The sequence below is a fragment of the Acanthochromis polyacanthus genome, chromosome 7, assembly GCF_021347895.1.
Source record: "Acanthochromis polyacanthus isolate Apoly-LR-REF ecotype Palm Island chromosome 7, KAUST_Apoly_ChrSc, whole genome shotgun sequence".
Classification (NCBI taxonomy): domain Eukaryota; kingdom Metazoa; phylum Chordata; class Actinopteri; family Pomacentridae; genus Acanthochromis; species Acanthochromis polyacanthus.
Window position 1 is genome coordinate 6017469 of NC_067119.1, and position 23332 is coordinate 6040800.

Below are 23332 nucleotides of genomic sequence, written 5' to 3' on the forward strand. Positions count from 1 at the left end.
GGTGTCATTTTGTTATTCTTACCAAATTCGGTTGTGAAAGTACTGCATTTTTTTAAAATTTTCTAATATTATGTTTTGGGAACAAAGTTGTTCCAATTGTTGGAATTTATTGATAATATTATATCCCCTGTGGATTTGTTGACTAATTAAACTGGTGCTGTTAAAAATATTAGTTATGTTCTGTCATAGACATCAAAACAGACATAAGTCATGCTGTGTCCAAACTTATGGCCATGGCTGTAGAGGTCAAATTTGACCTTTCTGCCTCGATACGCTCAGTTTTTCACTAAAGACCAACGTAGAAAACTCCTCCAACTAATTTCCTGTTCGTCCACCAGCCTCTATATTGATTTGCTGCCTCATTTCGACCTTCAGATGTCTGATTCTTTCCTTCTCTCCTCCAGGCAGCGTCTGTAAAGACAGTTAACGGTCGCCTCGCCTCGTCTCCGCTGCAGCAGCTCTGGGAGTCATCTTGTTTCCACCTCAACGACACTCCGGTAGCTGTTTTTTTTTGTTTTTAAACTGACCTCAAAGCTTCCTCCTTCCTGCAGTGGTTTGTGGGAGCAAATATGAACTTGTCACAGCAGCTGAGCAGCCGTGGGATTTGAACCTCCGACCTTCAGGTGGGTCTCACAGACACAGCGGTGGTGGTATAAACACAATGCTCTGAAGTACTGTACCGGTACTGTTGTGTGTAAACAGTACTTCTTCCTGGGATCTTGTTACTGTACAGCTGTGGAAATGTTCGTGTGCGTCGACCTGCAGCGGTGACTAAACGTTCAGCTTTTAATTTGTACAAACTGACGACCTCAGCGAGTATTTATGAGCCGGCTGGCAGACTTTCAGTGTTTTCTGGTTGTGAGCATGAACGTGTCGATCGCCCGGCCGGCGTCTGTGTTCACTTTAGATCCAAATGATGTCAAAAACAACTCACCAGAGTGGACCAAGCTTCGTCTGGTGTCCGATCTTTGCAATCCAGTGTTAGTTGTAGAGGCTGTGCAGGAGTCGGTAACTTATATGGGGAATTGGAGTGTTTTCACTTGTCCTTAACACGCCTTATAAAGTGCAGAGCGGTGGAAACGCAAAGATGCTCTTTAAATATGCTTTACAGCCTGAGATTTATATGTTACAGCAGCTCATTTAGTCGTAGTTTTAAACAATTAGTGATGAAGATGTTGAACGTGGAGGTTTGTGGCTGCAGCTGAAAGGTATGGAAGCGTATTTGTGCCATGTTTGTAAAAAGAGAAACGGATCAGTATCAGTGTTGTAATGTCAAAGGTTTGTTGTTATAGCAAAGTAATTTTCCCCTTATCATGATTGACCATGTCATAACAATAAGCATTTCTCATTATGACCTAAAAGACTTCATGTTATTACACGATCATTTTAATTATTTGCATTCTGAAATTCATGTCGGAATGAGAAAACGGGTAAATTGAAGGGTGTGATCAACTTCAATGCAACCTTTCGGGACATTTTTGGCTTGTTGGTGCACAAATTTGAGCAAATATTATATTCAATCTGTGCCTTCAGTGAGATCTAAATCCTATTCAGAGAAATCATTTTTAACCTCAGCTCCCACAATTTATTGGCATAAAAAGTTACACTCATGACCTTAAAGACAGAAAAAATCCCAATTAAAACCCATGAAAGCATCTATTTTTGATCCCACTACCATGTTATGTTTTCATTCTAGACCTTGGCTTCAAAATATTTTATTCTGTTATATATCATAATATTTTGGTACTTTTATTTTTGTCTTTAGGTTACTTTTTGTGTTTTTCCAAATCTGACACTGCATAAAAAAATGAATGCTGTTACTAATTACTGGCAAAACATTTTAAAATCGTGCACGAGTAATATTTGTCAGCCTGTCTCTTACCTCATTCAAACATGGTTTAACATGTTATTGTTCCACCATAAACTGAATATTGTTATAACGTGGTGAGTTTGCATGTTTGACCTGATACTGACCCGTTTTCCTGACGCAGCAGCAGCACACTCCCATACAGGTAGCTTTTCACTCCCCTTCTGATTATTTTTGAAGCTCCCTTCCTTTTAGAAGGTTTTCTGCTCTGATGCTTCCTGACTCAAATGTCAAAAATGCAAACATGCATCCTCTTAGGCTGATTAATCACAGCTGCCGGGGTAAGGATCTTATTAAACTTTCTGGTCCACCACATGTGAAGCAGCGTAGCGGGTGAATGGGCACAGAATTATGTTCATATGTTTACACAGAGAGCCTCTGATGACAAAATAAAAATCACTCGGACTCTTGTGTACTTAAAACGCAAGAAGCACAGAACAGATTTTATCATCAAGGACACAAGGCTCGGTCTGCACAACAAATAAGATATTTTAGTTTGACTACGTAGATGCTGTTCTGCTGTACATGTATGGACTAGAAAGTATTGTAGTGAACATGAGGAAGTGAGGAGACACCTGCACAGGTAACCTTTGTACTCGTATCTGCTGCAGTGAAAACATATTTACCATTTAAAGGAGCACTTTGTGACACATTTGCCTTCCTGTCTGCAGTAAATATGAAGATTCATGTAGTATAAAGATGTGAATGAGTGTCAATAATCCTCCTAACAGTCCAAAACTTACCAAAACTGTGTGAATAATCAACAGAAACGACTGCAGCCGTACTCCAGTGATGACTCAAACTCGAAGGATGTCAAAAAATTATTGTATTTATGTTGTTTTGTTTTTGCAATGTCAACTCCAAAAAGCAATGACATACATGTGCTTTCCTTTGTTACAAAATGCTCTGATAGATCTGTTCTCTTCATAGAAAATAAGTCTGTGCATGGCAACATGAGGGAGGGCTCAGAGATGCGAGGCCTCCTCTGAACAGCGAGTGCTTCCAAAACACAGCAGCATCGTAACCTACCGAGTCCTGCAGGGTCACGGTAGGAAGGTTTTGATTTGCATGTCTTCACAATCTGTTTTAAGGAGGTCCATCTGATCTGTATGAACAGCCGGTTGTTGGTTTAACGTTTAGGGAAACGCTCAGATTCTGCAAAGAGGAGAAATGATGCATTAATTCGTTTTAAAAAGCCAATCTGTGATGGTGAAGCTCTGACTGGTTATTGGTTCAATCTGTGCCGCTGTGGATAAATCCAGCTGTTTCTATGACAGATGTTTGTATTTATGAGTGAAGTAAACTGAACAAAAGATGGTCTGTTAGACCAGTTACAAAACAAATAAGTCACAGCTGTAATTGTACCAAACAGCCACATTATTATCCTTGTTTATTAATCTACTGATCATTTTCTTGTTTCTTCAATTAGTTTTTTGGTCGATAAAATGTTTGTCAAAGCCCTAAATGACATCCACAACTCAAAGATATTCAGTTTACTGTCATGAAAGAAGCTGAAACCACAGAACATAGACCACGTATCCCAAAAAAGTACTCAAGCTAATTAACTGATCATCAAAACAGCTGAAAATTAATTTGATAGTTTACTTCTAAACATTGCTGCTCTCTTTTTTTTTTTTAGACTTATTTCGTGTATCTTAAACTGCAGCATTTGTGAGCTGCTAACTGGCTTGTTTTAAATGGTGATTTGGTTTCATAACTGATCATTATTCAGACCTAACTGAACAAACATCTGTCAGTAACAGCTGGATGCATCCACAGCAGCAGCTGAAACAATAACCATGAATGTACCACAGCTTCACCGTCACAGATCAGCTGTTTAAAATGACAGACCGACTGTTCACATGAATCAGAGGGAATGTGAAGCAGATTTCTAAATCTTCTCGCCGTGACGTTTCCAGAGCTCCGTAGTCAGAAGATGGTTGTGGAGGAGTTATTTAGTTTGTGACAACACTTGAACGCTACACGCTCACACAGATGAGCAGTAAAAGCAGCACATCAGATCTAATCACCAGGTCAGTTACTGTTCTTTAAAGCTACAGAGGAGAAAAGCCACTGGCGTCTCTGCATCTTATTCCTATGTCGTCTATCGGTCGATTATGATGTCAAAGAAACTTCATTCTATCACTCTGGATCTTAATAAATTTCTTTGTTACTTGGCAAAAGAAAAAGGTGTGATTCTTTGTCGTCATTCTCGTAACTTTGGTTTTTGTAATGAGCCGACCGTCTGAAAGTTCAGTCTGCAAACTAAATGCAACCTTTCAACAGCAGAACATCAGCAGGTTCTCCTCGTCTCTGCGGTCAGGACGGGATCATCCCTTTGTTCCTCTTGCGGTCGGCCATCGTGCGTCGGTTGTGGTTGGACACTCGGCTCTTGTTGGCCTCCTTCTTGCGTCGGTCCAGGAATGTCTCCGTGGTTTGTCCTTGGCCTTTGGGTCGACCCACAACGTTACTGGGACGTTCTGGCCGGATGCTGGGAGAAAGAAGACAAGAAGTCAGTGGAAATGTGGGGGGAGAAGGACTTCTTTTTTGAGACAGAGAGGCAGGTTTACAGCTAATTTAAAAGAAAATCTGCAAAAAAACGAACTTTTCTGACGTGTAGCTGGAAGAGCTGATTACATACCAAAAGTTTGGACACACCTTCTCATTCAGTGCTCTTATATATTGTCGATTAATACTGAAGATTAACACTTTTTTGTTGACAACATAATTCCATATGTGTTCTTTTAAAGTTTTGATGTCTTCAGTTTTCTACAATGTATAAAATAAAAACCACTGAATGAGAAGATGTGTGTCGAGTTTGTTTTGTGCTATATTACAATAATTTCACATTTTCTTGTGTAAAATGCATAAAGTTTTACAAATTTCTCAGAATAAATCAGACATTTCTCAGAGGGCTTCACAATCATTTCTACTCTAATTCCACAAACTTTTCCATTCACGTGTCAAAGTTGAGAAAAATCTACAAATACGTATTTCTTATGGAGAAACTTTCTGGTCAATGACAGTCTTTACCCTTTCCTCTGTTGCATGGCGGCTCTTCTGGCTTCAGCTCTTTCCCTCAGCACAGCCGGATCCTGCACAAACTGGTCCCTGTTTGGGTTGTTCTGAAATAATAATAAAAAATAATACAAAAAGGTCACAAAGGCAAAAATCTGCATGAAAAATAAGTTTTGCAAATTTGCTAAAACTCTAGAAATAATTTGATTTCATGTCACAATTTGCCGTTTTATTTTTTCAGCTTGGTGTTCAGCTTGAAAAACGTCTAAACTTGTTGTAATTTACACTAAACGCATAAATAGATTCTTTAGGAATAAAATACAACACTTGTGATGTTGATTAATTGTTAATTATTTCCTGTGAAATTTTTGCAAAGTATTACTTTAATAACCAATCAGTCAGAAGACATGGGGCAATTGAATTGTCAGATAATGTATTGTAGATTTAATGTAGTTCCTGTTAGAGCCACCAGGTGGATCCTCTTACTGTTATAATTAAAAGGAGTTACATGTGTGTTTCCATAAAGCGAACCTTCCTGTTGACTAACTGAAGCAGTCACGTTGATGAATTCGGCAGAATCAGGTTGTAAAAAAAAAAAAAAAAAAAAAAAGGCAGCTAGCAAGCTCCCTGAGGCTAATGCTAAGACTTTAAATGCTAATAGAAGCCAAGCACTGAGTCCGATTACATGCTCTGAACAAAATCAAAACTAAATGAGGTGTTAAGACATTTTAGAGATGACAGATTTTCTAAACTGATTTAGCTGAGCAGCTATTTGCAGCAACTGGAAGTCAATTCATCATGTAGATCAGCAAGGAGAGTAATATTATTACAGGTCATTTAAGGCGGAAAACTGCTGCTCGTTAGTTTAATACTTTAGATTTTGTGGCTAATTCAGTTACCTGGTGTTTATCTGTTTTTAAAGTCCTAATATAACCAAGTTCCACATCCAGTGTCATCGGTTAAAAACTGTTTTATCGATGTACAGAAGAAAGTATTTCAACAGTGTTGATGGATCATCAGTTAAAGAAATGGTTTAAAATTAGCTTCTCTGTTTAGTCAAACATCATTAGAGCTTTAAAGATTCACTAAAACCTGCACTACCATTCAAAAGTTTGGAGTCACTTAGAAATGTCCTTATTTTTGAAAGTTGTTTTTTTTCAATGAAGATAACATTAAATGAATGATAAATCCAGTCTAGACATTGTTAATGTGTTAAATGACTGTTCTAGCAGGAAATTTTTTAATGGAATATCTCCATAGGGGTACAGAGGAACATTTCCAGCAACCATCACTCCTGTGTTCTAATGCTACATTGTGTTAGCTAATGGTGTTGAAAGGCTCATTGATGATTAGAAAACCCTTGTCATTGTCTGGGTGACCCCAAACTTTTGAACAGTAGCGTCTGGTTAAATGACTTCAGTACCTGTAAAGTGTCATCCTCTTGCTCCTCTTCACCCTCCTCCTCTTCCTCCACTTTGTTTCCTTTCCTCAGTGCTTGTGGGACGGTGAACGGTCTGCAGGGAAACACATTTAAAGGTTTTTATCAGCTTATACTTCACGGAGTCTCAGCTCCACCAACAAACAGCAGCTCTGTACCTTCTGTTCAGTAAAGTGTCTCCGTCCAGGTCGTTGGCTCCCACTTGGTTCATGTCGTACGTGTCGTCGTACTCGTCGTCGTAGTCGAGGTCGTAGGCAGCGGCGTCGTCTCCGGGTTCGATGACGACTTCGTCCACCACTGTCTCGTAGGCCTGATAACGAGCTCTCTGATCCTCGATGTGCTGCTTGTCGTTCAGCAGCTCTTTGGCACTTCCACCTTTCCTGCAGAATCAATAATAATACAGATTAAACTTTAAGGACAAGTCGATTACTTTGAGTCAAATGGCTTCATCTTAGTTTGATTTTAAAACTTCACACACCAGGTAAAAGGCTCCGTTTGGCCACCAGTACATTGTTTAAATTGTGCAGCTCATAAAAGCAGCTCAGGGCTTTTTAAGTTTTGCTCTGTGAGTGTCTTTGGTGGGGTTTTTTTGTTTTGTTTTTATTTTACCTCCGGCCCTTCCAGATTCGAGACGTGTCCACCTGATCTCTGCGGAAGACGTCAAACTCGTCGTCGTCGAACACGTTGGATCTGTTGTTCAGCACAGATGGAAGCTCCTCCTTCACCGGCCTACGGAGAGACAAAAGAAACAAGCTCAAACTCACAATCACCTCACGTGTTTACCCAGAAATGTGTTCTCCATGGTCAGCTAAAGACAAACTGAACCTGTAAGACCACAGACACTAAAGAGGGAACCAATATAAAGACCGTTAAGCCGCCTTGCTCGCTCAAGTCTCAAATTTTTAAAGCTTTTCATGAGCATCAATCAACAAAAGCATAAATGTCTGATACACACGTGGACAAAATTGTTGGTACCCCTCAGTTAAAGAAGGAAAAACCCACAATTCTCACTGAAATCACTTGAAACTCACAAAAGTAACAATAAAAATTTATTGAAAATTAAATAATCAAAAACAGCCATTACTTTTGAATTGTTGATTAACATAATTATTTAAAAAAACAAACTAATGAAACAGGCCTGGACAAAAATGATGGTACCTCTATAAAAGATTGAAAACTATTTGACCAGAGTGACATGATTAACTCAGGTGTGTCATTTAATTGACATCACAGGTGTTTCCAAACTCATAATCAGTCAGTCTGCCTATTTAAAGGGAGACAAGTAGTCACCCTGCTGTTTGGTGAAAAGGTGTGTACCACACTGAACATGGACAACAGAAAGCGAAGGAGAGAATTGTCCCAGGACATCCGAAAAAAAATTATAGACAAACATCTTAAAGGTAAAGGCTATAAGACCATCTCTAAACAGCTTGAAGTTCCTGTGACAACAGTGGCTCATATTATTCAGAAGTTCAAGACCCACGGGACAGTAGCCAACCTCCCTGGACGTGGCCGCAAGAGGAAAATTGATGACAAATTGAAGAGACGGATCGTTGGAATTGTATCCAAAGAGCCCAGAGCAACCTCCAAAGAAATTAAAGGTGAACTCCAAGGCCAAGGTACATCAGTGTCAGATCGCACCATTCGTCGTTGTTTGAGCCAAAGTGGACTTCATGGGAGACGACCAAGGAGGACACCACTGCTGAAAAAAACTCATAAAAAAGCCAGACTGGAATTTGCAAAAATGCATGTTGACAAGCCACAAAGCTTCTGGGAGAATGTCCTTTGGACAGATGAGACCAAACTGGAGCTTTTTGGTAAGGCACATCAACTCTATGTTCATAGACTCAAAAACCAAGCATACGAAGAAAAGAACACTGTCCCTACAGTGAAACATGGAGGAGGCTCAGTAATGTTTTGGGGCTGCTTTGCTGCATCTGGCACAGGGTGTCTTGAAAGTGTGCAAGGTACGATGAAATCTGAAGACTATCAAGGCATTCTGGAGAGAAATGTGCTGCCTCGTGTCAGAAAGCTTGGTCTCAGTCGCAGGTCATGGGTCTTCCAACAGGACAACGATCCAAAACACACAGCCAAAAACACCCAAGAATGGCTGAGAGAAAAGCGTTGGACTATTCTAAAGTGGCCTTCTATGAGCCCAGATCTGAATCCCATTGAACATATGTGGAAGGAGCTGAAACATGCCATTTGGAGAAGACACCCATCAAACCTGAGACAACTGGAGCTGTTTGCTCATGAGGAGTGGGCCAAAATACCTGTTGACAGCTGCAGAACGCTCATTGACAAATACAGAAATCGTTTAATTGCAGTGATTGCCTCAAAAGGTTGTGCAACAAAATATTAAGTTATGGGTACCATCATTTTTGTCCAGCCCTATTTCATTAGTTTGTTTTTTAAAATAATTATGTTAATCAACAATTCAAAAGTGATGGCTGATTTTGATTATTTAATTTTCAATAAATTTTTATTTATTGTTACTTTTGTGAGTTTCAAGTGATTTCAGTGAGAATTGTGGGTTTTTCCTTCTTTAACTGAGGGGTACCAACAATTTTGTCCACGTGTGTATGTAACACAAAAGTAGGAAGCACATTTTGAACTTCATGGTAACACCTGATCTCAAACAGCCTCTTCTCTGAGGGGCATTGATTCCACAAGATGCTAGAAACATTCTTCTGCAGACTTGTCAGTCTCCTGCTGGATTCACTGAGGACGCCACTAAACTCAGCCCGACACCACTTATTTTGGACGTGGCCTTTAAAGCGTTGAACATCCTCCTTTGCAGATGCACTGATGCACATTTGGGGTTATCTGACCGACCTTTTTAGTCGGTTCTGCTGCAGTTAAGTCCTACAGTGGTGGGAGATGTCTACGTACAAACAAAAAAAGCTGATAACCCCATTCTTCACACCAATTATCTGATTAATACACGTTATTTCTGATTAGGCGTTTTGGTTTTTGAGCCAGATAACACAGAAAAAACCTAAGAAAGTCAAAATTGCTTCATAGTTTATGCTGCCACATGATTGGCTGGTTGGATAACGACATGAACAAGGAGGCGTTTCTAACAAACTGCACGTCAGAGTCGACTTCAGGCATCAAAAAACGTAAAACACGGTATTAAACTGCACATTCATGTTCACTGTAACACCAAATTCTACTGTGTTCTTCATCATATGTAACGTCTACTGCGAGTGTCGTCACCTCGGCATGGCTCGGTCCAGTTTGTCCAGGTTCGGCGCCAATCTGTCCTCCAGGATGTTGTTGATGACCAGCTCAGAGTTGTAGTCGTACTCCTGCAGACATGCCAGCAGGAAACCTTCACCCAGATCAGGAAGCAGATCTCTGATACACGACAGCAGAGACTCCAGCTCTGCACCGCTGACCGGACACACAGCGCCCTGGACCAACGTCAAAAACACGGAAAGTGTTAAAAATCAAGCTGTCACAGTTGGAGCTCCTTGTTTGTTTAATGCAGCATGTATTCAGTACTTTAATGGAAGTTATGAGGGCTCAGAAAGAAAGCTGAAAGAAGTGACTCAAAGTTAAAAGCAGAAAATCTGGATCCACCATTATGTATTTTTTTATGTTTTCACTGAATAAACTAAAGTCTTTGTACAAAAAAACCCCTAATGATTCAATCCTTCTGATTATCTAAGAATAATTTTAACTTTTTAATGCAAAACTTCCACATTTTTTGTCTTTTCCATACAGAGTAAACTGAATATTTTGTTTTGGGACTTTTATACGGAGCCCCTAAAGGGACATGCAAAAAATAAAATAAAAAAAAACATTTCAGGTGCTCACCAGAAACTTTCACGTGCACACCTGAAATGTTTTAGATGAGCACCTGAAATTTTTCACGTGCACACGTGAAAGTTTCTGGTGAGCACCTGAAATGTTTTTTTAATTTTATTTTTTGCATGTCCCATTAGGGGCTCCGTACTTTTAACACGACAGCTGAGGATGTCATTTTAGGCTCTTTTTTTACAACTACTTTAGACTTTCTGATATTTTATAGACCGAAAAACAGTAAAATATAGAGCAGACATCTTTAAAATAAAAGTAATTGTAAGCTAGAGCTCCTTTTCAGCCTAAATGCATCAACAGACCTATGAAACCATCTGAAAATTCCTCCAGCTGCCATAACAACTTATTAAATCATCTGATAACAGAACTCACGTTATTTCCTTTGCGGGGAACCTCTAGCATGGCCCCGGCTCCTTCAGGCTCTCTGACCTCCGGAGCTTTGAATCCACCTGAAGCGGCGGCAGCAGTAGCTCCGCCCACTGCGCCCTGATTGGACGACAGCGGTGACGATGTTTTCCTCTGGCTCTGAGGTTTCCGTCGTCCTACGCTGTCCCAGGCGCTTTCAACGCCCTGCAGCAGGTAAGACGTCCTGGTCTCATCGCTGAGGGAAACGGGCGGTTAAGGAGCAAACCAACGAACTCTACAGGTGTTAACATCTGGTACTAAAACTCAAAGCCAACCAACTAACGTCTCTATCTGTTAATCTCTGGGTGAGACAATCACTGACTCTGGAGAGTTTGACCAAAATGACAAACTGTTGGAAGTGACCCACAATTTGTACAAAATGACACAAAATTGTCCACAATCGCTGAACGTGTCAAAAACGACTCACAACCTCCTAGAATTAATAAAAATGTGACCAGAATGAGTCAGAATGGTCGATAATGACCCAAAACTTTGTCCAAAATAACAGAAATCCATCAAGGATGGCGTTAACATTCATTGAAAAAATGTCCAAAATGGTGAAGAACTGACAAAAAAAGTGATCCAAACCATGCTGGGGGGGTTTTCCCTTACCCTGTTTCTTAAATTTATCTTTAAACAAAAAAAGACAAGACATTCTGGAGCCCAAGTCATAAAATGTCTTTTTGTGTGTGTGTTAAACAAACCAGTTCATCATGACAGGAGAAAAATCGGGCAATGATTAAACTTTTAGGAGGTCTATGACACAAAATGGGCAACGCAAAGAATCCTTCTTTAGTTAATTCTTTCTGTGAGAACTTAAGTTAACCCCAGAAGGAACTCAGTTTGTTGCAGGTAAATCTGTGTGCTGTCAAATAAATCTACAAGTGGAGTGACGACCACAGATTCTGCAATTTTTTCTTAGAAATTCACAGCTGTTTGTACGTAGAGGTAAATCTGAGGATACATGACGGGTAGAGCCTGCTGCAGGAGGCTGATGTCGTCTGCGATGGGAAACTGTTCGTCGTAGTCAGACAAGAACCTGGAGGGACGATAAGATGGTTAAAATTCAGATTTAGGCTTTTTGTGCAACTCTTTCTTCAATTTAGAGGCACTGAGAGGAGTTAAATGATCCCAAATAGAGCAGGCGTGAAGCTCCAGTCCTGCACTATAGTCCCAAAAAGTAAAACAGACTGCAGGTTATTCATCCATAATATGAGATAATAATAAATTTACAAATGGCAAACTGCTCCTCTCATGACCGTGCACATAAAGCTATTCTTTCCCTACTGTTTTCATCATTCCTATATGAATTTTCTAGCACTGTACATAAAAAAAACCAATGTGAGATGGAGGAGAGAGCAACAAGGTTCAAACTTCTGCACAATATTTTTATTTCAAAAAAAATATTTAAGACGAGCCCCACTATCTTAAAAAAAACAAAACATAAAATGAGCCATGTGTGAAAATCAGATCAGGTTGGGGTTACTGTTTGTTTGCTGCTTCAGAGCTACAAACCTGAAAAAGACTCCACTATAACTCCTGCTGATCTCACCTTTTGTCAGGTAAAAATGAAGTGAAATGTTGTAGGAGCTCCTCTGCAGACGTCTGCATGTTTTCTCTCCTGCAGGACGACAAAAAATCGGTGTTTGTGTTCATCGGCAACGTTTTTAACGCTCAGCTGCATGTTGACTTTTTGCGTCTCACCCCTCCAGTATCGGCTGCAGGCAGGTGTGATGCAGCAGCAGGTGAGTCGTCTCCACCATCTTACGGCAGGAGTGAGACAGCCGCTTCCACAAGTCGTCCTGGAGACTAGAGGAGGGATGGAGTTTGTTATTTAATCAGCTGGTGGCTGCTTTTCAACATTAAATCATGGTAAAGAATTTACAAAAAGACTCTTTCATGTCAAAGTGAAAACAAATAATGGTATAAATATGGCAGGTCGTCCAAAAATAAACAAGTTACTGTACAACAAAGAGACGAGTGATGGAGGCCACCAAGACACCGAAGCATGGAGGTGGCAGCATCATAATGCAGGGATGCTATTTTTTACACTCAGAATTAATTAACTTAATAGAAATTCCTTTTCACTTTGACATCAACTTCATGTAAATTCTTGTAAAAAAAAAAAAAAGAAATTATAGAGTATAATTAAACGTAGAAAAGCAATAAGGGAAGAAAACTTCTGTGGGTTTTAATACTTCTCTTTTTCCTTGTTCCTTCCCGTTGTTCCTGTTTCTCACCTTTTATCGTCAAAGTTTCTCTTCCTGACTGCCTTCTCCAGGTCGGGCACAGCGGTCTCATAAAACGAGGTCAGTCTGCAGCACAGAAAACAACCAACGTGAGGAGGTTTTCTGCAGAAACGGATGACTTCTGGAGCTGAAAGCTGACCCTGCAGTTGTGTTTACCTGCTGATGAAGCCGTGGGAGTAGAAGCTGGAGCAGGCGGCAGGAAAGATGTCTAGGAAGGCATGGATGGTGGTGGTGGAGTCACACAGGTACAAAATTAAATCTGCAAGATCCTGAGATAGAAAACACAACAAGCAGTTTCTGGAAAATCAGACGTAGTTGAGATAAAATGACCTTCATGCCATTCATCCAATAAAAGGTATAAATTGTTATCACAACTTCAGTTAAATAGTCTTTCTTTGACGTATTTATGATGTTTAGACCAAAGACCAGGTTCAGACGAACGCATTAACATCAGATATTGTTCTATATTAGCAGTGATGATCTGACCTGCTGGCTCATGGTCATGGCAGTGGGTTGTTTGTGTGCACTGAGCTTCATTGGCTCCATGGCAGCAGCTCCTTCACACTGGAGACCACATTTATCCAGGATCGTATCAAACACCTGAAGATGACAGAAAATAAAATCAGATTGGAACGTACAATCTGTCCGATACAAATTGCTGCAAATAACGCAAAATCTGAACTCACTTCTGGGAAACCTGACAAACCGATAAAAACAGTCATAATTACAAGTACCAATAACCAGAGAATATTTCAGATTCTGAATTGATGACTATATGAGAAATAAGAGGGATCATTTCAGATTTATATCGTTAATGGTTCCAGAAATAATGCTGTTCAATAAGCCTCAAATTTCAAAGGTGAGAAGGCGATTTTTGAAAAATTTATCTCAAAAATATTTGATGTATGAAGCTAAAACTTCACAGATGCTATTTTAAATAGTTAGAATTTATGATAAAAAGGCTCCAGATGATTTAAGATGGAATAATCCAGCAGTAGTCACTTATATTTCAAATTAATTGGAGAATTTGTATAAATCTGTTCTCACTTTGACATGAAAGAGTCTTTTTGTTGGGTAAATTCTTGCCAAAAACTCCAACTAAAATTCACCATAATTCAATTTTGAAAACCGATAACTGATTTTAATCTTTAATCGTTCCTGAGATAATGATGTTCAAATGTCAATAAACAAAAAAAAAACCTGCAGGTAAACTTAGAAAGAAGTGTTTTTCTGATCCAATCAGACCTGTAGGACGGTGGGCACCGTCTCGTCCAGGTCGCTGTAGTAGGACGGCTGCTGGGTGAAGATGTTCTCTGGAAACACATCAAAGTTAAGAGACTCAGGAATGACAGAAAGCAGTGATGAAATTTAAAGACTCTTCACAAAAAGCTCACGGATCATCTTGTGCAGCAGCTGACTGTTGCCTTTTCCAAACAGCACACACAGATCCAGGATTTTGGGAATGTCAAAGAGGAAGTTCTCGTAGATGATTTCTCCAAACACAGCCGGGGTGATGAAGCTCTCCTGAGGAAAGTCAAAGTAAATATTTAACTAAAAACACGATAAGTGCTCATTATTCCCTCTACAGAGATCACCTCCGGCTGCTACCTTTGATTCTTTATGCGTCGCCATCCTGAGGAAGGTCAGGAAAACCGCCCTGTGGATGGAGCGCTGCGTGTCGGCCACCGCCTGAGAGGACGGCAGGGCGGCGAGGTCGAGGCCTCGAGGAGCGTGATGAAGGTACGAGTCCAGACATCTCTGTAGAGACTCGTCAAACACGACCTGGGGGAAAAGAGGAACAAAAAAATACAACTCTGACACCAAGTTTTAGGAAATCTGTGTTCAAAGCTCCAAAATAGTTCCTAATGCAGCTTTTTCTGGTTGGCAATATAAAGCCCTGCACCTCTTTGGAAACAACACAACCACGACTAGGAGAGAAGTCAGAAATGTCTTCTGTGCTGTATGATTTAGTTATAATGCCATAAATCATTAGTAAACAAAAAACACAGCCTGCAGTTCAGTCAAAACATCCTTGAAGTGTGTGTTGGTCACAGCTGTATCAATCAGCGGCACTAAGGAGCGTAAAAGTTTTAGGTTTTCTTAGCCGTTATTATATGAGACAGTGGAGAGAGAGAGAGGAAACGCAGGGGGAAGAGTCAAAGAAAAGGCCTGCAGCAAATGGCTGTGGGCTGGATTCAAACCATGACTGCTGCATCTGGGACTAGAGCAGCTGTTTATATCAACCAGCTGAGCTTCTGTGGCGCCCCGGACGCTCCACATGTAAACGGTCTCGTACCTGACACCAGAACTTGTCGTGAGGCAGCGCCAGCAGCCACTCCAGGTCCTCAGTGATGAATGTGGCACGTTCTAAAAACTCCTCCACCTCGGCAGGAGAGGCTTCTTCTGGAGGAGGTTTATAAGGCACAAAGCATCGGTCCTGCGCCCTCTCTGGGTGCTGACGGGGAGCAGAGAGCAGCAGGTTTAATTCTGATGAACCGGTCTTTGTGAGAAGGAAAGAGGTGATTCCTGAAGCATCACAAACTGTTAGAAGAGTGAAATATTTACAGGAATCATGAGGTTACTCACCAGAGCAGGCAGCGTTCGTTTCTTCCCCAGTGGTCCAGCTTCAGTCACCTGCTGCTCATCCAGAGGGACTCGAGCACTCGCCATGTCTTCTCCTTCTCTGGTTGCTCTGAGAAATCACACCAACACTTCATAACTCCACTCGTACTCTTCGTTCTAACAGTTTCATTCACCTCCACATTCCCAAAGTTTTCTGCCTCTGACTGGAACTCTGCAACAATCCTTAAACCTCACCTCATATGTAGCTCTTGTCATTTAAAACAAAATCAGTGAAAGTAACACTAAAGGATCGCTGCATCTGCTTTTAGCCTATTTTACAAGTCATTGTGTAACTAGTTTTGTAATATTGTGTGATTTGCTGCACGTCATCTGTTTTTGTTGTTCACCTTGTTTGTGTGCCGCCTCCTGGTTGAAAATGAGAATCCGTTCTCAACTAACTTACCTGGTTAAATAAAAGAATAAATGTAACCTTTTTTTGGGTGTTATATTTACCGTATGTATATTTGTAGTCTTTGTTTTGGTGAATGAATTGTTCTACTTTATGGGCACTATGGGCTGATGCTACATAATTCCTTCTCTGGACGAATAAATAAGGATTTATTATTTTAATTAAAAAGTTTTATGATTCTGTTCTTATCAGGAGATTAACATGTGGAACTGTTTACCTACCAAACTCAAACTGGGATCATTTTAAACTGAACATGTTCAACCACAAAGTCCTGAATGATTATTGTTTTATTGGGGCTTTATTTCATCTTTGTTTTTATCTTTAGTGCCCTGTATATTTTGTTGCTTTTGTGCTGTCCCTTTTGTATCTCGTATCTTGTTTTCCTTTAAGCACTTTTTATTCTTGTACCGTTTAAAAATATCCTCAAGGGGTGAATATTTGCTGTAGTTCAGTTTTATTTATTTTGAGCAGACTGGTCAAGACATGGTGTCTCAACTTGTAGAACGACTGTCTTATTACATACCTTTCATTTTATTATATATATATAAATATTTATTTACTTTAATAGCCACACATTGTACAAGTGTAAATGCTGCGATATATGTGGGATTGATTCGTGCTACATCCTTATTTATTCATTAAACTTTATTTAACCTCTTTTTCAAAGGCAACACAAAAATAAATAAATAGAAAGATTACATTTACAAGCACGTTATGACAAACAAGCGCATGTTGTGGAGTCTCCCCTTAAGAACTCGCAGTTTGGATTTAAAAGCACAAAACAAGATTTACTTGGTTAGTTTCCGGTCTGTTTGCAGTATCTTCCATGCAAAACGTGCAGAGTAAGCTAAAGCCTTTTTACCTGATTCAGTACGAACATATGGAACAGGAAGCAGCAAATGATCTCGTGAAGACAGAACTTTTCTGTGCAGGTAAGGAACAATTGTAGGTGGACAGCAGTCGAAGTGTTAGATATGAAAGTAAACCAGTGATGGAGATATGAAAGTAAACCAGTGATGGAGATATGAAAGTAAACCAGTGATGGAGATATGAAAGTAAACCAGTGATGGAGCCCTCTGGTGGCTAAAGCAGGCCGTCCAACCAGAGAGTAGAACTCACCTCTGTCGACACTTTACAATTCATAAGAAACCTCAGAGAACCAGCATAAATGGTGTCAACGATTCGAAGACATTGAGCAGAAGTACCCATGTACTAAAGATCTCCATATCCTCGCCTCTATGCAAATAAAACATGCGCTAGTTTAAATTTTACTCCTGTGCGAAATTAAACCCCATATGTCAAACCGCTACTATTTATATTTAAGTTGTAAGCGTAAAAGTGTACATGTTTGTTCTGTTGTTTTAATACTCTGAGCAATGACAACGAAGGTGACTCTAATCTAATGTCATGTTAAACAGTGGGGGTAAACTACTCATTTTCTGCCTGAAAGAATCCAATAAGAATTTTGGAAACCCTTTGATTAAACCATTATGATTGCAGAAGTAGCTTTTAAAGCATATTAAAGTAAAAATAAACACCTGTACATTACATTATAGTCTTCTTTTCCTTCCTGTTGACAGGACTGAAGAGCTGTCAAGCCACAACTAACTTATTTGGTTACTTGTTTAGTTGAGCAAATATGAGACAATTCAGGAAAACCCCAAATACTAATTAGAACCTGCGTCGCTAAATATCTTGTTTTTCCATAAAGGTGTTGAATATGTATAGACATAAAGCTAAACGTGTGTAGAAATTGTCCGGTTTTCTTAAATAGCTCGTACTCTTTCTGTCGATGTAATTACCTAATTAGTTTCAGCTGTGTGGAAAGCTTCACATTTGCCGCTTAATCAACGTTAATAACCGGCTACAAACGGCTAGCTAGCGACTCTGCGAGCCAAGTTAGCCGATAAAACCATCACACGACTGGTTGTCGGGTGTTTAAAGCAGCCTAAAAATGATGTCAAGTGACTGACGAGCTCTGTTAAAAACTCGCTACGTGTTCGGCTAAAGTAACGTGTTAGCTTTCTGCTACTCGTCAACAGCACGAAAATGAATGGAGATGCTAATGTTATGCTAACGTCGCTAGCTAGCCGGTGACTTCATAACCACAAGTCCGGTGCTGAAATAAAAATAACCGTCGTGAAATGAGTTAAACAAACCTGTTCACCGCGGAATGTGACCGTCTGCCGCAGCATCAGGCCATCGCAGTCGACAGTTTCGTTTCCAACGTTTTCTAATCACCTGTCGCCCAGGAAGTTAGTTTTTCCCTTCAGCCGCACGCACGCGCAGTACAAAAAAGCTGTGCTGTCCCTATCGCCCCCTGCTGGGCGCCAGAGAGCACTAAACACAGAGAAATACACTAGAAAACGTTTTTAGAGTGACACGCTATACTATGACGTTTTTAGAGTGACACGCTATACTGTGACGTTTTTTGGATGACATGCTATACTATGACGTTTTTTGAACGTTTTAAAACCGGCACCGATACGAAAATAAACACTTACCGAACAGTCAGAGTCCTTTCAGTGTCTGCTCGTAGAATCGGCCAAAGGTAGAAAACTGGTTAAACAAGCCAACAGGCAGGGAAGCTGTCTGTGGAAAAGGTTCTGCTGCTCCACCAATAAATAAACCAAGTTATTATATCGGAGTTAATCCAAACCAGGAGCGTAGAGTCTCGGCTGCCTCCTTCCATAGACTGTGCCGCCTCCATAGGACCTGTCAATCAAGTAACCCCGCCCCCTGGCTTCCCAAAACTTTAACGCTCTATAAAAAATTCAATAATAATTAATTTTAAGATCGGCCACCTGATCTCCCATTATGACCAAGAAAACAAACGAAAAAAAAATATACAGTCTATGCACCGTACTCTGATTGGCTCCACACTTGTTGATGACCACTTCCAGTCTCAGAAAATGAAAGTCACTGGGATTCAATAATATAGAACATTAAATATGTTATATTTGAAGTTTTTATGTTTAGGTTGACCAGAAGTTACTTTATTATCTTTTTTTACTCAGTATTTCAGTAGGTACGGTCCAAAAACTTTAGTTTATCATTTTACTTTTAAATTTCAATAGATTTTCCAGCTTCCCTTTTAATTTCATCCTTAGGACTTTAAAAAATAAAGTTTAGTCATTTATATCTTGTTTAATCCAACAAAATGTGGACAATATTTAACAGTAAATTTGTTTTTCAGCATATATCTCATCCTGGATTAAAAAAATAAATCAAAAATAAATCCCAACTTCTACAACTTTACCTGTATTTTAGTGATTATGAAAGCCTCTTTGAGACATAATGACAGACTTTTAACTGCTAACTTTATTACCTGAAGTACCGACATTTATTTTCACCGTAAAAACTGCTAAAGTCACATTCATTGAGCTGTTAAGAAGCCAAACCAACATAATGTCCACAAATAACGACACAACACATGATTTTCTTAGAAAAGGATGTTTATAAAAACTTTTCCATGACACACAGAAGGCTAACGAGGATTCCCATTAATTACATTTGGGTACGATATTCTTCAAAGTGACGCGATACGAGTCCGAGCGTCGAAACGATGAATTAAAACCTCTGGAGAGTCGTTCATCGGTTTGTTTGTGAAGCTGAAACAGGAATTAAATGCACCAATAAAAACGTTTTATTGTCTGTGTGCTCCTTAATTTACTATCTGAGGTTCAGAGGATCATTAACTGTTGTCAGTGTGGCTTCAGTTTTTAAATATAACCTTAAAATGTACAATTTACCGATGCTTTAATCTGTCAGCTGTCCCGTTTACCCCAAATAAAACAGTAACAGAAAAAGACAAACACACAAAAAAAAGCTGGATTTCATCTGTGTTTTCATGATTTGTGGCGTAAAGCTGAGCGGAAATCAGAAAAATAAATATTTTATGGCTTAAACAACAATAAATAACCCCACATGTGGTACAAATCCAGCAGCAGTAACTCCACCGCTTCAATGGCTTGCCTTCTCCTTCAGGGAATAATTAGTTCAAACCTATAAAGAGTTCCAGTTTCTACATCTAATAAATAAAATTCTACAGCTCTAATCTATGATATTTTGAATCTAAAGGAACAGTTTCAGCTTAAATCTCTGTTGAAATCCATCTGTAAGAGAACAATAAAGGTTATTTTCTTCAGTTGTAAATGCTTGTTTTCATCCTTAACAGCGCTAAAAAAATAGAGTTTGTTAAAGTGAAAGCAGCGATGACACAAAAACACGACAGACTGGTCCCCTGAAGGCTCCAGGAAACAAACGTTTCACACCGTAAACCCTTTTTCTCCGAGGTTTCAACTGCTCTGCGTGGACAAAAGTATGCGGACACCCAAACACTTCGTCTACATCATCGACGCTTCTAGTGTCAGATTTTAGAATCAAGGAAATTTTAAAAAGATGAATTATTTCATCTAAAATCTTCTGATTCTTCCTCAAATTTCTGCTCCAACACCTTAAATTTGCCTGAAAATGGTAGAAAATACCTCCACAACCGTTCAACTGTTTGGGGAGACCCAGATAATTTCATGTTTTCCATGACTGCACAAGGGTTTCCTTCGCTAACAATGTAGCATTAGAACACAGGAGTGACGGTTGTAGTGTATATTTACAAAGATAACTGTAAAATTTTAGCTTAAAATGACCTTTTATTTGCTCCACAACAGAAGTCTGATAGATTTGATGCTTAATTTAACCCTTAGATGCATAAGTGGGTCAAAAATGAGCCACTGTGGTGGTTTTTATCATTTCATTTTCCAGCTATTCCTTAACAAACATGTTTTTGATATCATTCCATTTAAATTTTGAAGCTACCTTTTATACTTTAAAAGAAATTGTAATGTTTATATTACTAGCCCAAGCTATTTATCACTGATAATGTCAAACAAGAGGTGATGCAAACTTGGAGGAAAAGAGTGGAAAAATGTCAACAAATCGATTAGAAAAAGGTTCAAAATCTGCTATAAAGTGAAAAATAAACATATTTCAATCATGAAATCATTCATTTGGTCCACTTGGACCAAAACAGAATAAAAACAATAATAAAAATGATTTTTTTTAAAGATTTTTACTCATTTTAAAAAATATTGACAAGAATTTTCCTGAGAATTTGGGGGATTTTTTAAAATAAAACTTTTGAGGAATTATTGGAATTTTCTTTCTGAAGGTTTTGCAAATTTTCAGAAATTTTGGGAATTTTTTTCCTGAATTTTTGGATTTTTTTCAGACAAGGAAACAATATTTTTTGGTGCCTGTAAATGAAGACAACAGGAGGGTTAAGCAGACTGTGTTTGTCAGTTGCTGTGACTTAGATGAAGATATTTTTGCATTATTTCCATCCAGATAATCAGAAAGTCTTCACATGTGTCATTGTTTGGTCTAGTTTTCATCAAAAACAGACGCTTAACTCGTTAATTTGAACAGAAAACAGTGGCAAACTTGACTTTTCGCCAAAATAAAAGCCCAAAATCGTCGTTTCCACATACTTTTGTCCACGTACCTCAGAGAGAGCTGGATTTTGCTACAACAACCTAAGTAACAAGATCTTCTTATTGATGAAAAACATGAGTGTGCGTTGCTTATCATGACTCAGCATACAGTATTCTGCGTAAAACCATGACGAGGCTGTAAAAGAATAAACTGTTCTGGGGGGGAAATGGTTGATGGGATGTGCAAAGACCACTAATCTGCACTTTGAGAGTTAAGAGGAATAAAAAAAGCTAGAGCTATTAAAACGCTGTAATAATGAAGGGCACAGATGGTAAACTGGGTGTTGTTGATAAAACGGATAAAGTCATCGCTCTACAGGTCCGAGCCTCTAGGAAACCGTGTAGCCCTTCAGCGGTCCGCCCGGTATTTGGTCTTCGAAGGTAAAAAAATAGAAAATCAACAAACGAGAGTTCAGCTGGGAGTCGGTTTGTTGAAGATAATAATTCCAGTTTGAAGTTTTTGGTAAAGGAATGGAAACTAAACGAGGGGAAGCTGCTGTTACCTGATTGTGCTTTTCACAGAGGATCAGCGGTTTAAATTCTCTGAATCTCAACAGGCTCAGTGAGGGGACGAGGACACGGGATTATGTGACTGGAGGAGTATTGCACGTCACGTCTCTGTTTCGGTTGTTTGAGGAGGAGGTGGAGGATGAAGGCCCTCAGATCTGCTGCATGAGGAGCAGCAGCTGTTTCCAGATGTGTGCGTACCGGCCGCACAGCTACGACAACAAACCCCAGAACTCCAGGGTCTTGAAAGCCGAGAGTTTCAGCCTCTGTTTGGGTCCGAACCGTCCCGCTAGCCGAGCTGGATCTGACCGGAGTACGTGGTGAGCAGCAGCATGATGGAGAAACCCGTCAGCAGGCCGGCGTTCTGGATGGCGAAGGTGAGCAGGAAGCTGCTGCCACCGGCGTCCTCCTCCTCACGACTCACCTCGTTCATCTCCGGAAACTGGAAACAGATTTTAAAAAGTCTACGTGAACGGGGGAAAGACAAACGAGCAGCAAAGTTCTGCAAATTTAGGATTGGTTTATAGTCCTGAGTTAAAAGTATAATGTAAAGAAAAAACGTGTTATCTGTTAATTAGATGATAATCAGTAAAATAACCAAAAATAAACTTTATTCTTAAAAATAAATCAAAAATATATATAATATGTAAATGAAAAAAAAATAGCATTTAACTCTAAGGAACAGGATGAAAACTTACACTGGTTTATAGTGATTTATATATTATATATATATTATATAGTAGAAATGTTTGTTTTCATCCTTAACGGCACAAAAACTAGACTTTTTTCAAGTGAAAAAAAGTATTCTGCACACTTAGGATTGATTTATACTCCTTTCTTGAATCTATATTGAACAACTGACTTTAATTAGATAACAGTTACTAAAAGAACATAAAAAATGCATGTTATGCTTAAAAAATAGACCAAACTATAAACAACATCTAACTCTTTCAAACAGTACTCCAAATGTATCTACAATAGTTAACCAACAGAAAAAACCACACAATGGCGGTTTAATTCCACAGTGCGCTCTCGCTTGAGTTTCAACGGCTGAGTCGCATTGTCTCAGTATGTTGCTTCACCGTCCATATTGTCATCACTGTCTGCAGCAAAATCTTCGCCATTGTCGAAATAACTGTCAATGTAGTATTTGACTGTAGTGTTAGCATACATCTCTGTTAAATTTATAATATAAAACTGACAGAAAACTGACAAATCCATCTATAAGATATCAACAATACAATATCAATGTGGAGCAACAGTGACACTGGTTTATATTTGGTATACGGTGATTTTATTGAGGTCTAAAGGTGTAAATGCTTGTTTTCGCCCTTCATAGTGCTAAAATTAGAGTTTGAGAGAGTGAAAAGCAAAGTTCTGCACAACTGGCTTGGTTTGCATTCCTGTGTTGAATCTTTATTGTGGAAACTATTGTGAAAAAATTCTGTATTTATTTTGTTGCTTTAGAGTTTGCATGCTGAGTGTAATTAATCAAATATCATC

General features: G+C 39.3%; 3 protein-coding genes across 4 annotated transcripts in view; 1 reads left to right on the forward strand and 2 right to left on the reverse strand.

Annotated features, from left to right (window-relative positions):
* The window catches only part of rnf215 (ring finger protein 215), a 30858-nt gene extending 26802 nt beyond the window's left edge, over positions 1-4056 (forward strand). The window contains exon 10 of the mRNA XM_051950401.1: positions 405-4056. Within this exon, the coding sequence (XP_051806361.1) occupies positions 405-427 (23 nt within the window). The 3' untranslated portion in view covers positions 428-4056. The remainder of the gene's footprint in view (positions 1-404) is intronic.
* ascc2 (activating signal cointegrator 1 complex subunit 2) lies at positions 2679-18115 on the reverse strand. 2 transcript variants are annotated; one of them, XM_022202602.2, is made up of 20 exons: positions 17993-18115; positions 16953-17069; positions 15389-15494; positions 15099-15257; positions 14411-14584; positions 14197-14326; positions 14048-14115; positions 13289-13402; positions 12959-13071; positions 12794-12868; positions 12258-12362; positions 12106-12174; positions 11518-11592; positions 10521-10749; positions 9543-9739; positions 6933-7052; positions 6482-6703; positions 6309-6399; positions 4901-4992; positions 2679-4358 (listed from the first exon to the last, which is right to left on the reverse strand). In XM_022202602.2, the coding sequence occupies exons 3-20, from the start codon at positions 15470-15472 to the stop codon at positions 4187-4189; spliced, it is 2289 nt and encodes a 762-aa protein (XP_022058294.2). In that variant the 5' UTR covers positions 15473-15494; positions 16953-17069; positions 17993-18115; the 3' UTR covers positions 2679-4186. The 2 variants fall into 2 exon arrangements, with proteins under 2 accessions (XP_022058294.2, XP_022058292.2); XM_022202600.2 differs by lacking the exon at positions 16953-17069.
* Positions 18116-19270: 1155 nt separating this feature from the next.
* Positions 19271-23332, reverse strand: part of slc39a14 (solute carrier family 39 member 14) — a 50894-nt gene continuing 46832 nt past the window's right edge. Inside the window, exon 10 of the mRNA XM_051950937.1 lies at positions 19271-22271. Coding sequence (XP_051806897.1) covers positions 22119-22271 — 153 coding nt within the window. The 3' untranslated portion in view covers positions 19271-22118. The remainder of the gene's footprint in view (positions 22272-23332) is intronic.